At 47.9% G+C, this 15,985-nt stretch overlaps 1 protein-coding gene across 1 annotated transcript in view; it reads right to left on the reverse strand.

Annotated features, from left to right (window-relative positions):
- si:dkey-215k6.1 (transmembrane protein 132C) overlaps positions 1 to 15,985 on the reverse strand; it is a 442,562-nt gene that overhangs the window by 205,539 nt on the left and 221,038 nt on the right. The window contains exon 3 of the mRNA XM_036979350.1: positions 5,634 to 5,777. Coding sequence (XP_036835245.1) covers positions 5,634 to 5,777 — 144 coding nt within the window. The remainder of the gene's footprint in view (positions 1 to 5,633; positions 5,778 to 15,985) is intronic.

A 15,985-nucleotide genomic window follows, 5' to 3' on the forward strand; every position in this document is an offset into this window, starting at 1 on the left:
ACGTTTCCTTTCCAACCGCTCATCCTCTACGTTTCCTTTCCTACCACTCATCCTCTACGTTTCCTTTCCAACCGCTCATCCTCTATGTTTCCTTTCCAACCGCTCATCCTCTACGTTTCCTTTCCTACCGCTCATCCTCTACGTTTCCTTTTCTACCGCTCATCCTCTATGTTTCCTTTCCTACCGCTCATCCTCTATGTTTCCTTTCCAACCGCTCATCCTCTATGTTTCCTTTCCAACCGCTCATCCTCCATGTTTCCTTTCCTACCGCTCATCCTCTATGTTTCCTTTCCAACCGCTCATCCTCCATGTTTCCTTTTCTACCGCTCATCCTCTACGTTTCCTTTCCTACCACTCATCCTCTATGTTTCCTTTCCAACCGCTCATCCTCCATGTTTCCTTTTCTACCGCTCATCCTCCATGTTTCCTTTCCTACCGCTCATCCTCTATGTTTCCTTTCCAACCGCTCATCCTCTACGTTTCCTTTCCTACCGCTCATCCTCTATGTTTCCTTTCCAACCGCTCATCCTCCATGTTTCCTTTTCTACCGCTCATCCTCTTTGTTTCCTTTCCAACCGCTCATCCTCCATGTTTCCTTTTCTACCGCTCATCCTCCATGTTTCCTTTTCTACCGCTCATCCTCCATGTTTCCTTTTCTACCGCTCATCCTCCATGTTTCCTTTTCTACCGCTCATCCTCCATGTTTCCTTTTCTACCGCTCATCCTCCATGTTTCCTTTTCTACCGCTCATCCTCCATGTTTCCTTTTCTACCGCTCATCCTCTATGTTTCCTTTCCAACCGCTCATCCTCCATGTTTCCTTTCCAACCGCTCATCCTCCATGTTTCCTTTCCAACCGCTCATCCTCCATGTTTCCTTTTCTACCGCTCATCCTCTATGTTTCCTTTCCTACCGCTCATCCTCCATGTTTCCTTTTCTACCGCTCATCCTCCATGTTTCCTTTCCAACCGCTCATCCTCTATGTTTCCTTTTCTACCGCTCATCCTCTATGTTTCCTTTCCTACCGCTCATCCTCCATGTTTCCTTTTCTACCACTCATCCTCCATGTTTCCTTTCCTACCGCTCATCCTCTACGTTTCCTTTCCAACCGCTCATCCTCCATGTTTCCTTTCCTACCGCTCATCCTCTATGTTTCCTTTCCAACCGCTCATCCTCCATGTTTCCTTTCCTACCGCTCATCCTCTACGTTTCCTTTCCTACCGCTCATCCTCCATGTTTCCTTTCCTACCGCTCATCCTCTATGTTTCCTTTCCAACCGCTCATCCTCTACGTTTCCTTTTCTACCACTCATCCTCTATGTTTCCTTTCCTACCGCTCATCCTCTATGTTTCCTTTCCAACCGCTCATCCTCCATGTTTCCTTTCCTACCGCTCATCCTCTACGTTTCCTTTTCAACCACTCATCCTCTACGTTTCCTTTTCAACCGCTCATCCTCTACGTTTCCTTTTCAACCACTCATCCTCTACGTTTCCTTTTCAACCACTCATCCTCTACGTTTCCTTTCCTATCGCTCATCCTCTACGTTTCCTTTCCTACCGCTCATCCTCTACGTTTCCTTTCCTACCGCTCCACACTCACAGGGGGAAAAAACTGCCGTTCCAAATTCACTCCATTTATTAAAATCCCAGTTTAACCAACATCCATCTATTGTTGTGACTACCTGGATCTACCATTTGGTTTAGAAGTATTGAAACCAAACCATATGATTTGAATGAAAAGTATTTGAATAAACAACATGAAAAGATGAATGTAAGAAGCGCACATAATTTCAAATAGGCTACATGTCATATTAAACAGCATATAAACAATGTAAATAGGTCAGGAGCCAGACACATAGCCTAAGAAGGAACAAAAATGAATTATTTAGGCAATATTATTATTAGCCTATTATTGAAATCATTTCAAGCCTATAGCCTACAAAGAAATACATTGTGAAGCATTTGCGAGTGTGACACACTAGGCTGCCATAAACATTAAGCGTTCAGCATTTAAACAACATTTAGTTGTATTCAATTAGTATAGTCTATAAATTGCAGATAAAGACTGTGACTTACTTAGAATTAAATAAAAAATGATATGACAAAGGCCTTATTAGGCCTTTGAATTCACTTTTAGAAACAGGAGTTTGGCCAGAGTCCGTGGCTTCAGGCTCACGCGACGGTGCTTGGAGAGAAGGACAGCAGCGGAAAATACCCTCTCTGTGCTTACAGAGCCACTGGGGAGGCTCAACACCCTTCGGGCAAACTCTTGCCAGTCTTGTCAGGGATGCAGAGTTGTTTTTGTATTTGTCTATAGGTAGGCCTAAAGGATTTTAGGCAAAATAACCCAATCAAAACAGAAAGATCCTTGAAAGAGGTAGTCTGTCATCAGGCCTATTGGGCCAACATCAATGATGGTCTATTGTATAGATAATTGAACCAAACTTTTAAGAGGTCAGATTTTTTATTTATTTATAAATACTTTGCTACAACGACACGCTTAGTTATCTACCCACCTCATTACTTTCTGTTAGGATGTGCATGTAGTAAGTACACCATCATGTCTTTTCCAGACTCCACAATGATTCTTTAATGGTGGACACTACATCACCACACTCCCTCTCTTTAGTAGTGGACACTACATCACCACACTCCCTCTCTTGCTCTTGGTCCTCATCTTTGTAAGTCACCTTGATTTAGCACCTGAGTATTTTATCAGTTTCTTTATGTAAATATTTAGTGAACTCCATGATAGTAGCTAAAGCAAGTCGCTTGAGCAGCACACAAGTAGACTATAAATGCATGCTGGGCCGGGCACGCCCTGAGTTTGTTAAATGAAGGGAGCACTACTGGAGCGAAATTGGAGCGGGCGAGAAGGACAAGAAGGAAGGCTCCAGCCAGCACTCAGCTCCACTCACATACTCTAATTCAGACTAGCCAGCACTCAGCTCCACTCACATACTCTAATTCAGACTAGCCAGCACTAACACAATGGAGAAATTGACAAAATGCTGTCTGAATACCTACTAAAACAGTTTGTTCAACACCCCTGTTAGCTATGTAGCATTTATACGTCTGAATGGTCTACGCAATATCATCATCATCCAGGAGGCATCTATGGTTTTCTTGAATCTAGCAACTATGCCAGCCTCCTTCAGTCAAACCCTGGGCACCAACCAACAACCCAAGTCGTTCAATTATCTAGAAACCAAACAGAAGAAAACAAGCTGAAACGGGGAGGGAACTTCCTGAATTTGTCCAATAAGAAACGTTGCAAAAGCCTACACATTGAGGACAAGTGTGACTCGTTAGCCCAGGGTTAACAAATGCTTGTGTGAACTAATCTAGCCCCGGGTCAGTCTAGCCTAGGGCTTTGAACAATGCAGTGTAGAAAGGCCTACGGAGGAACTAGGGGAACTGGAGATGACCCCTCAGAGTTTACACACTGAGGAACTAGTGGAACGGAAGTTGCCAGTTATATATGCAACAACAGCAGGGAATCTCAAATCTCTCCTCCACACCAGTCCGAGTTCTTCTTCTGCCTACAAAACCTGCCATGGGGCTTTCTGGTTTTCCTCTAGGGTTGACTAGAGCCTAACCCACCACCCTTACTATCCTGGCCCCTTACCTTCTAACTGGTCCTCCTCCCTCATCTTCCTCTCTTCTCTCTCCGTCCTTCTCCCACATCCTCCTTCCTCATCCTCCTCTCTTCTCTCTCCGTCCTTCTCCCACGTCCTCCCGCATCCTCCTCTATTCTCTCTCCATCCTTCTCCCACGTCCTCCTCCCTCATGCTCCTCTCTTCTCCCTCCGTCCTTCTCCCACGTCCTCCTCCCTCATCCCTCTCACCTCTCTCCGTCCTTCTCCCACGTCCTCCCGCATCCTCCTCTCTTCTATCTCCGTTCTTCTCCCACGTCCTCCTCTCTCATCCTCCTCTCTTCTCTCTCCGTCGTTCTCCCACGTCCTCCTCCCTCATCCTCCTCTCTTCTCTCTCCGTCCTTCTCCCACGTCCTCCTCCCTCATCCTCCTCTCTTCTCTCTCCGTCCTTCTCCCACATCCTCCCTCATCTTCCTCTCTTCTCTCTCCGTCCTTCTCCCACGTCCTCCTCCCTCATCCTCCTCTCTTCTCTCTCCGTCCTTCTCCCACGTCCTCCTCCCTCATCCTCCTCTCTACTCTCTCCGTCCTTCTCCCATGTCCTCCCTCATCCTCCTCTCTTCTCTCGCCGTCCTTCTCCCACGTCCTCCTCCCTCATCCTCCTCTCTTCTCTCTCCGTCCTTCTCCCACGTCCCTCTCCCTCATCCTCCTCTCTTCTCTCTCCGTCCTTCTCTCACGTCCTCCCTCATCCTCCTCTCTTCTCTCTCTGTCCTTCTCCCACGTCCTCCTCCCTCATCCTCCTCTCTTCTCTCTCCATCCTTCTCCCACATCCTCCTCCCTCGTCCTCCTCTCTTCTCTCTCCTCCCTTCTCCTACGTCCTCCTCCCTCATCCTCCTCCCTCGTCCTCCTCCCTCATCCTCCTCTCTTCTCTCTCCGTCCTTCTCCCACGTCCTCCTCTCTCATCCTCCTCCCTCGTCCTCCTGCCTCATCCTCCTCCCTTCTCCTTCCACCCTTCTCGAGAGCCGGTGAAAGACTCGATGTTCGCCATACGACCCGGCAAACAAATCTATGTTCCACCCTCTTCATTTTGTAACTATTATGAACTAGTTGCAACGGGCTATTGGCAACAACTGAATCGGAGGAAACATTAAAGTGCCAGAACCAATTTTCTCCAGCATATAAAAACCTGAAGTACGAGGACTGAGCAATTACCGGTCGGCCTGACAGATTTAGTATGACACTGGGGTCATACATTTCCAGTGCAGCTTGTCAGCAGAGGAGAGGGTGGGAGGAGGAGGGAGGGGTCGCTCACTCTAGGCTTTAGCCAACAGCTAACAGGCCTGCATAAATCCAGAGCAATCCACACTCAACCCTCCACCCCAGTCCGCCAATTAGACATCTCTCAGCACAGCCCCCCCCGCGCCCCCTTAAACCCAACTCCCTCACTCTCCATATTCACCTGTGAGGTGAGGCGAGGTTTAGGTTTAGCGCTCCACTATGAGCTACCAGAAGCCTGTAGTGCTGATCCTGACCTTTGATCCTGTGCTGTCCCCGTGGGGCTGACGTTTTAAAATCAGACTAGTAGTTTTATGTAGCCAGTACCTGTAATACTCTAAATTTGAATTTGTAAACTTACATTTTTTTTTTAACCTTTATTTAACTAAGCAAGTCAGTTAAGAACAATGTCTTATTTACAATGACGGCCTACCCCGGGCAAACCCTAATCCGGACGACGCTGGGCCAATTGTGCGCTGCCCTATGGGACTCCCGATCATGGCTGATTGTAATACAGCCTGGAATCAAACCAGTGTCTGTAGTGACGCCTCTAGCTCTGCGATGCAGTGCCTTAGACCGCTGCGCCACTCGGGAGCCCGAGTGGGCAATCTGCAAACATAACATCTAGTGATCAAGACTAAATGCCTGTGTGTCCAGTAGGTCTGTCCAGTAATCAGTTGATAAGACGGCAGGGATGACGTAATTTGTCCTACCATCAGGAGTAAATAACAGTATTATATTGTCATAGTGTTTTGAAAAGGCTCCTACCTTTCCCCTGTAGAGCTGGCCTTCCTCTGGCAGAACACGGACAATGAGGGACTTCCGGGTAGCGTTTCCTGTTTGATCTCCCAGGCAGAAGCCACATTGCTGGGCTTCACTGACACAAAGTTGACTCCTTGTTTGAACAGGGCTCTGGAGATGGAAAGCATGATCATGGTTAAGGCCAATAATACAGCACAGTAGACAGGCTCTGGAGACACACACACACACACACACACACACACACACACACACACGTGCATTCGTTAACACACAAAAATCAATGGCAGTCATTTGCCAACAGCTTTTGTGACAGCTTACAATCGTGTTGACATCATTCAAACCCTTATGCATAGCAAAGATAATTTGAGAACATTTCTTCATTTCTCTGATTGGTATGTAATGTGATCCTCCATGGAGAATGTGTCTGTCTGTCTGCTCCTGTGTGCAGGACATGTATTAGTGTGTCGGGGTGAAGGATGTCTCCTTCCTCCCGTAACTGTCCAGAAATCCCGCCCTCTCCCCTCCTTTCTCCCCCTCCCAAGTTTCCTTTAATACTGCCTCCGCTATTCATCACCTTGACAAGATACTCTGGGAGTTTATTAAACGAGCAAGTTATTAGAAGGTGCCAATGACCTTGGCAAGAGCAGCGACGGGAAAAATAAGAAACTTCCTTTCAAAAGAAACCCACAACCCCTTCTTTTGTCTCTGTTTTTTTCCCTTGTGTCTTGCCAGAGACTGCCGTTGCGAATGTGTCACGCTTTCCTCGCTGTTTGTCGAGAACAAGAAGGGTCCTTTGGGCTTGGGAGATCCCCGCGCTCGACTCGAAAAATGCACTTTTCCTTCAGAACTCCTCCAAAACAGTTTGGGAAAATACTTTATTTTTAAGGACACAATTGTTCCCAGTGGCTGTAGGGGAAAAAAGCCACCACAGTCCCCAAAACCATTCTTTTATCATTTAAGACCATTGTTAAGTGAAACCAATGTCTCTCCTTTTAGAGGACTGTTTCACCTATTTTATTTTACTGCTCATGTCCCTTTATAACAATTTACTTCCAAGGATCTTACAGTAAAATATAGTCTGTAAAAAAAAAAAAATTGAGACTGAAAGCAACAAAATAAAAACCTATAACTGTAAATGGGGAGGAGGGTAATGAAAATATAACCCAGTCTGGCTATATTCTGGAAAGCATTGGACTTTTCCAACATCTTTTCATGACAAGGTTGCCAATAAAACACAGACAGTCAATCAAGTACTCACCCACAAGATAAAACATTGTGTAATGTATATATAGGGGTCGACGTGTATGTTTTCACAACTACAGTGTGTGAATCGGGTAAAATCAACTCTATGTTATAGATCATAGGTTACATAGAGATGTAATGTATTACGACAAACAGTATATGCCTCATTACTGTAATGACAGAACACTCTACACCTCGCTGCCAATTAGTGTCCCAACTAAGTACAGACATTCTCCCCTACTGTCCCAACTAAGTACAGACATTCTCCCCTACTGTCCTGACTGAATACAGACATTCTCCCCTACTGTCCTGACTGAGTGCAGACATTCTCCCCTACTGTCCTGACTGAGTACAGACATTCTCCCCTACTGTCCCAACTAAGTACAGACATTCTCCCCTACTGTCCCAACTAAGTACAGACATTCTCCACTACTGTCCCAACTAAGTACAGACATTCTCCCCTACTGTCCCAACTAAGTACAGACATTCTCCCCTACTGTCCTGACTGAGTACAGACATTCTCCCCTACTGTCCTGACTGAGTATAGACATTCTCCCCTACTGTCCCAACTAAGTACAGACATTCTCCCCTACTGTCCTAAGTACAGACATTCTCCCCTACCGTCCCAACTAAGTACAGACATTCTCCCATACTGTCCCAACTAAGTACAGACATTCTCCCCTACTGTCATGACTGAGTATAGACATTCTCCCCTACTGTCCCAACTAAGTACAGACATTCTCCCCTACTATCCTGACTGAGTGCAGACATTCTCCCCTACTGTCCCAACTAAGTACAGACATTCTCCCCTACTGTCCCAACTAAGTACAGACATTCTCCCCTACTGTCCTGACTGAGTGCAGACATTCTCCCCTACTGTCCTGACTGAGTGCAGACATTCTCCCCTACTGTCCCAACTAAGTACAGACATTCTCCCCTACTGTCCTGACTAAGTACAGACATTCTCCCCTACTGTCCCAACTAAGTACAGACATTCTCCCCTACTGTCCCAACTAAGTACAGACATTCTCCCCTACTGTCCCAACTAAGTACAGACATTCTCCCCTACTGTCCTGACTGAGTACAGACATTCTCCCCTACTGTCCCAACTAAGTACAGACATTCTCCCCTACTGTCCTGACTGAGTATAGACATTCTCCCCTACTGTCCTGACTGAGTACAGCCATTCTCCCCTACTGTCCCAACTAAGTACAGACATTCTCCCCTACTGTCCTGACTGAGTATAGACATTCTCCCCTACTGTCCTGACTGAGTATAGACATTCTCCCCTACTGTCCTGACTGAGTACAGACATTCTCCCCTACTGTCCTGACTGAGTGCAGACATTCTCCCCTACTGTCCTGACTGAGTACAGACATTCTCCCCTACTGTCCCAACTAAGTACAGACATTCTCCCCTACTGTCCTGACTGAGTACAGACATTCTCCCCTACTGTCCCAACTAAGTACAGACATTTTCCACTACTGTCCCAACTAAGTACAGACATTCTCCCCTACTGTCCTGACTGAGTACAGACATTCTCCCCTACTGTCCCAACTAAGTACAGACATTCTCCCCTACTGTCCCAACTAAGTACAGACATTCTCCCCTACTGTCCTGAATGAGTACAGACATTCTCCCCTACTGTCCTGACTAAGTACAGACATTGTCCCCTACTGTCCCAACTAAGTACAGACATTCTCCCCTACTGTCCTGACTGAGTACAGACATTCTCCCCTACTGTCCCAACTAAGTACAGACATTTTCCACTACTGTCCCAACTAAGTACAGACATTCTCCCCTACTGTCCTGACTGAGTACAGACATTCTCCCCTACTGTCCTGACTGAGTGCAGACATTCTCCCCTACTGTCCCAACTAAGTACAGACATTCTCCCCTACTGTCCCAACTAAGTACAGACATTCTCCCCTACTGTCCTGACTGAGTGCAGACATTCTCCCCTACTGTCCCAACTAAGTACAGACATTCTCCACTACTGTCCCAACTAAGTACAGACATTCTCCCCTACTGTCCCAACTAAGTACAGACATTCTCCCCTACTGTCCTGACTGAGTACAGACATTCTCCCCTACTGTCCTGACTGAGTACAGACATTCTCCCCTACTGTCCTGACTGAGTACAGACATTCTCCCCTACTGTCCTGACTGAGTACAGACATTCTCCCCTACTGTCCTGACTGAGTACAGACATTCTCCCCTACTGTCCCAACTAAGTACAGACATTCTCCACTACTGTCCTGACTGAGTGCAGACATTCTCCCCTACTGTCCCAACTAAGTACAGACATTCTCCCCTACTGTCCTGACTGAGTACAGACATTCTCCCCTACTGTCCTGACTGAGTGCAGACATTCTCCCCTACTGTCCCAACTAAGTACAGACATTCTCCCCTACTGTCCTGACTGAGTACAGACATTCTCCCCTACTGTCCTGACTGAGTACAGACATTCTCCCCTACTGTCCCAACTAAGTACAGACATTCTCCCCTACTGTCCTGACTGAGTGCAGACATTCTCCCCTACTGTCCCAACTAAGTACAGACATTCTCCCCTACTGTCCTGACTGAGTACAGACATTCTCCCCTACTGTCCTGACTGAGTACAGACATTCTCCCCTACTGTCCTGACTGAGTGCAGACATTCTCCCCTACTATCCTGACTGAGTGCAGACATTCTCCCCTACTGTCCTGACTGAGTGCAGACATTCTCCCCTACTGTCCTGACTGAGTACAGACATTCTCCCCTACTGTCCTGACTGAGTATAGACATTCTCCCCTACTGTCCTGACTGAGTACAGACATTCTCCCCTACTGTCCTGACTGAGTACAGACATTCTCCCCTACTGTCCCAACTAAGTACAGACATTCTCCCCTACTGTCCTGACTGAGTACAGACATTCTCCCCTACTGTCCCAACTAAGTACAGACATTCTCCCCTACTGTCCTGACTAAGTACAGACATTCTCCCCTACTGTCCCAACTAAGTACAGACATTCTCCCCTACTGTCCTGACTGAGTACAGACATTCTCCCCTACTGTCCCAACTAAGTACAGACATTCTCCACTACTGTCCTGACTGAGTGCAGACATTCTCCCCTACTGTCCCAACTAAGTACAGACATTCTCCCCTACTGTCCTGACTGAGTACAGACATTCTCCCCTACTGTCCTGACTGAGTGCAGACATTCTCCCCTACTGTCCCAACTAAGTACAGACATTCTCCCCTACTGTCCTGACTGAGTACAGACATTCTCCCCTACTGTCCTGACTGAGTACAGACATTCTCCCCTACTGTCCCAACTAAGTACAGACATTCTCCCCTACTGTCCTGACTGAGTGCAGACATTCTCCCCTACTGTCCCAACTAAGTACAGACATTCTCCCCTACTGTCCTGACTGAGTACAGACATTCTCCCCTACTGTCCTGACTGAGTACAGACATTCTCCCCTACTGTCCTGACTGAGTGCAGACATTCTCCCCTACTATCCTGACTGAGTGCAGACATTCTCCCCTACTGTCCTGACTGAGTGCAGACATTCTCCCCTACTGTCCTGACTGAGTACAGACATTCTCCCCTACTGTCCTGACTGAGTATAGACATTCTCCCCTACTGTCCTGACTGAGTACAGACATTCTCCCCTACTGTCCTGACTGAGTACAGACATTCTCCCCTACTGTCCCAACTAAGTACAGACATTCTCCCCTACTGTCCTGACTGAGTACAGACATTCTCCCCTACTGTCCCAACTAAGTACAGACATTCTCCCCTACTGTCCTGACTAAGTACAGACATTCTCCCCTACTGTCCTGACTGAGTACAGACATTCTCCCCTACTGTCCCAACTAAGTACAGACATTCTCCCCTACTGTCCCAACTAAGTACAGACATTCTCCCCTACTGTCCTGACTAAGTACAGACATTCTCCCCTACTGTCCCAACTAAGTACAGACATTCTCCCCTACTGTCCTGACTGAGTACAGACATTCTCCCCTACTGTCCCAACTAAGTACAGACATTCTCCACTACTGTCCCAACTAAGTACAGACATTCTCCCCTACTGTCCCAACTAACTACAGACATTCTCCCCTACTGTCCCAACTAAGTACAGACATTCTCCCCTACTGTCCCAACTAAGTACAGACATTCTCCCCTACTGTCCCAACTAAGTACAGACATTCTCCCCTACTGTCCCAACTAAGTACAGACATTCTCCCCTACTGTCCTGACTGAGTACAGACATTCTCCCCTACTGTCCCAACTAAGTACAGACATTCTCCCCTACTGTCCCAACTAAGTACAGACATTCTCCCCTACTGTCCCAACTAAGTACAGACATTCTCCCCTACTGTCCCAACTAAGTACAGACGTTCTCCCCTACTGTCCCAACTAAGTACAGACATTCTCCACTACTGTCCTGACTGAGTACAGACATTCTCCCCTACTGTCCTGACTGAGTGCAGACATTCTCCCCTACTGTCCTGACTGAGTACAGACATTCTCCCCTACTGTCCTGACTGAGTACAGACATTCTCCCCTACTGTCCTGACTGAGTACAGACATTCTCCCCTACTGTCCCAACTAAGTACAGACATTCTCCCCTACTGTCCCAACTAAGTACAGACATTCTCCCCTACTGTCCCAACTAAGTACAGACATTCTCCCCTACTGTCCCAACTAAGTACAGACATTCTCCCCTACTGTCCTGACTGAGTGCAGACATTCTCCCCTACTGTCCTGACTGAGTACAGACATTCTCCCCTACTGTCCTGACTGAGTACAGACATTCTCCCCTACTGTCCTGACTGAGTACAGACATTCTCCCCTACTGTCCCAACTAAGTACAGACATTCTCCCCTACTGTCCTGACTGAGTACAGACATTCTCCCCTACTGTCCTGACTGAGTACAGACATTCTCCCCTACTGTCCTGACTGAGTGCAGACATTCTCCCCTACTGTCCCAACTAAGTACAGACATTCTCCCCTACTGTCCCAACTAAGTACAGACATTCTCCCCTACTGTCCTGACTAAGTACAGACATTGTCCCCTACTGTCCCAACTAAGTACAGACGTTCTCCCCTACTGTCCCAACTAAGTACAGACATTCTCCCCTACTGTCCCAACTAAGTACAGACGTTCTACCCTACTGTCCTGACTGAGTACAGACATTCTCCCCTACTGTCCTGACTGAGTACAGACATTCTCCCCTACTGTCCTGACTGAGTACAGACATTCTCCCCTACTGTCCCAACTAAGTACAGACATTCTCCCCTACTGTCCTGACTGAGTACAGACATTCTCCCCTACTGTCCTGACTGAGTACAGACATTCTCCCCTACTGTCCTGACTGAGTGCAGACATTCTCCCCTACTGTCCCAACTAAGTACAGACATTCTCCCCTACTGTCCCAACTAAGTACAGACATTCTCCCCTACTGTCCTGACTAAGTACAGACATTGTCCCCTACTGTCCCAACTAAGTACAGACGTTCTCCCCTACTGTCCCAACTAAGTACAGACATTCTCCCCTACTGTCCCAACTAAGTACAGACGTTCTACCCTACTGTCCTGACTGAGTACAGACATTCTCCCCTACTGTCCTGACTGAGTACAGACATTCTCCCCTACTGTCCTGACTGAGTGCAGACATTCTCCCCTACTGTCCTGACTGAGTACAGACATTCTCCACTACTGTCCCAACTAAGTACAGACATTCTCCCCTACTGTCCCAACTAAGTACAGACATTCTCCCCTACTGTCCCAACTAAGTACAGACATTCTCCCCTACTGTCCTGACTGAGTACAGACATTCTCCCCTACTGTCCCAACTAAGTACAGACATTCTCCCCTACTGTCCCAACTAAGTACAGACATTCTCCCCTACTGTCCCAACTAAGTACAGACATTCTCCCCTACTGTCCTGACTGAGTACAGACATTCTCCCCTACTGTCCTGACTGAGTACAGACATTCTCCCCTACTGTCCTGACTGAGTGCAGACATTCTCCCCTACTGTCCTGACTGAGTGCAGACATTCTCCCCTACTGTCCTGACTGAGTACAGACATTCTCCCCTACTGTCCTGACTGAGTACAGACATTCTCCCCTACTGTCCTGACTGAGTACAGACATTCTCCCCTACTGTCCTGACTGAGTACAGACATTCTCCCCTACTGTCCCAACTAAGTACAGACATTCTCCCCTACTGTCCTGACTGAGTGCAGACATTCTCCCCTACTGTCCTGACTGAGTACAGACATTCTCCCCTACTGTCCCAACTAAGTACAGACATTCTCCCCTACTGTCCTGACTGAGTACAGACATTCTCCCCTACTGTCCCAACTAAGTACAGACATTCTCCCCTACTGTCCCAACTAAGTACAGACATTCTCCCCTACTGTCCTGACTGAGTGCAGACATTCTCCCCTACTGTCCTGACTGAGTACAGACATTCTCCCCTACTGTCCTGACTGAGTGCAGACATTCTCCCCTACTGTCCTGACTGAGTGCAGACATTCTCTCCTATTCACAGAATAAAGTCCAGAGATAGAACACTGAGGTTATTATGTGTTACTATTATCAACCTTTAATGCAGAGGGACTGACAGACAGTTTGTGTGTGTGCGTGTGTGTGTGCGTGTGTGCGTGCGTGTGTGTGCGTGTGTGTGTGTGCGTGCGTGCGTGCGTTTGTGTGTGTGTGTGTGTGTGTGTGTGTGTGTGGGTGTGTGTGACACAGCAGTGAGACAAGGTCCTGTCCATCATACACCAAACCCAGACATGACGGGAGCCGAGGGAGGGGACACTCCAGGAGTCCAGAGGTCTGTCAACACAGGCACCAGGCAGCTCCTGACAGCCCAGACATTAAAGACAGTCAACATGCCCACAGTATCTACAGGCTGATCTCTGTTTAGTCCCACAGTATCTACAGGCTGATCTCTGTTTAGTCCCACAGTATCTACAGGCTGATCTCTGTTTAGTCCCACAGTATCTACAGGCTGATCTCTGTTTAGTCCCACAGTATCTACAGGCTGATCTCTGTTTAGTCCCACAGTATCTACAGGCTGATCTCTGTTTAGTCCCACAGTATCTACAGGCTGATCTCTGTTTAGTCCCACAGTATCTACAGGCTGATCTCAGTTTAGTCCCACAGTATCTACAGGCTGATCTCTGTTTAGTATCACAGTATCTACAGGCTGATCTCTGTTTAGTCCCACAGTATCTACAGGCTGATCTCTGTTTAGTATCACAGTATCTACAGGCTGATCTCTGTTTAGTATCACAGTATCTACAGGCTGATCTCTGTTTAGTATCACAGTATCTACAGGCTGATCTCTGTTTAGTATCACAGTATCTACAGGCTGATCTCTGTTTAGTATCACAGTATCTACAGGCTGATCTCTGTTTAGTATCACAGTATCTACAGGCTGATCTCTGTTTAGTTCCACAGTATCTACAGGCTGATCTCTGTTTAGTTCCACAGTATATACAGGCTGATCTCTGTTTAGTATCACAGTATCTACAGGCTGATCTCTGTTTAGTTCCACAGTATCTGTCTCGGGCTGATGTCTGTTTGACTTAATTGAAGTGTGACATTTTCACAGCGCAAAATAGTTGTGTAATGTGCAAAAATACTGTAAACCTCATTTTAATGTTGTAGTGTGATTGAATTTGAAACTTTCCTTCGACAATGTGTGTTATAAGAAGATGACTACTTAACTAGAGTAGTAAACACTAAAACTGTGGTAAACTGAACAATAAATAGTTGCTTCTTTATAGCGCACATTGTTCTAGAAAAGTTTCAAATGAAATCACACTGCTAGATTATAATGAGGTTTATGCACCGTTCGTTTGCTTTAGGGGGGGTGAGGAGAGAGGTGGGGTGGGGAGAAAGGGGGGGTGAGGAGAGAGGGGGGGTGAGGAGAGAGGTGGGGTGGGGAGAGAGGGGGGGTGAGGAGAGATGGGTGGTGAGGAGAGAGGTGGGGTGGGGAGAGAGGGGGGGTGAGGAGAGAGGGGGGGTGAGGAGAGAGGTGGGGGGGTGAGGAGAGAGGTGGGGTGGGGAGAGAGGGGGGGTGAGGAGAGAGGGGGGGGTGAGGAGAGAGGTGGGGTGGGGAGAGAGGGGGGGTGAGGAGAGATGGGTGGTGAGGAGAGAGATGGAGTGGGGAGAGGGGGGGGGTCGGGGGGGAGAGAGGTGGGGTGGGGAGAGAGGGGTGGTGAGGAGAGATGGGTGGTGGGGAGAGAGGGGTAAGGCACTTAGGGGATGCTAGGAAGCCATCTGAGGTCTGGGGGCCTGGTGTTGAGGCCCTGGCGGGGCCTGTTCATCAGTGTAGCGGGCACAAGGACAGAGTGACGCCGTGATGCCGTGACTTACGGGCCGGGGGCAGTGTGCATGGCGCGGCGGGCAGTAAATCGCCCCCACTCGGACGGGTAGCACGGCTTGCAGGAGCGATAAGTCTGGGGCCGTTGCGTTACCTTGAAGCCCTCTAGAGGAGCCGTGTAATCGAATGAGTCAGATTTATACTACGGAGAGCCGAGAAGGAGAGAGATCCTCTCTATCACTGCCTCCTCATTGTAGGCTAGGCTACACCCCCCTCCTCCTCCTCCCCCTCTGCTTCCCAGTACCCTCCTATTCCTCTTTCCTTCATTCCTCTCTACACTCAGGAGAGTGGCATTCCTCTCTACACTCAGGAGAGTGGCATTCCTCTCTACACTCAGGAGAGTGGCATTCCTCTCTACACTCAGGAGAGTGGCATTCCTCTCTACACTCAGGAGAGTGGCATTCCTCTCTACACTCAGGAGAGTGGCATTCCTCTCTACACTCAGGAGAGTGGCATTCCTCTCTACACTCAGGAGAGTGGCATTCCTCTCTACACTCAGGAGAGTGGCATTCCTCTCTACACTCAGGAGAGTGGCATTCCTCTCTACACTCAGGAGAGTGGCATTCCTCTCTACACTCAGGAGAGTGACATTCCTCTCCTTATTCAACCACTTCCCACCCCCGACATTCAGCTCCTTACGTTTTCTTCCTACCCTCCCTTCCCTACACACACACACACACACACACACACACACACACACACACACACACACACACACACACACACA

This window comes from Oncorhynchus mykiss, chromosome 6 (genome assembly GCF_013265735.2).
Source record: "Oncorhynchus mykiss isolate Arlee chromosome 6, USDA_OmykA_1.1, whole genome shotgun sequence".
NCBI classification, from domain to species: domain Eukaryota; kingdom Metazoa; phylum Chordata; class Actinopteri; order Salmoniformes; family Salmonidae; genus Oncorhynchus; species Oncorhynchus mykiss.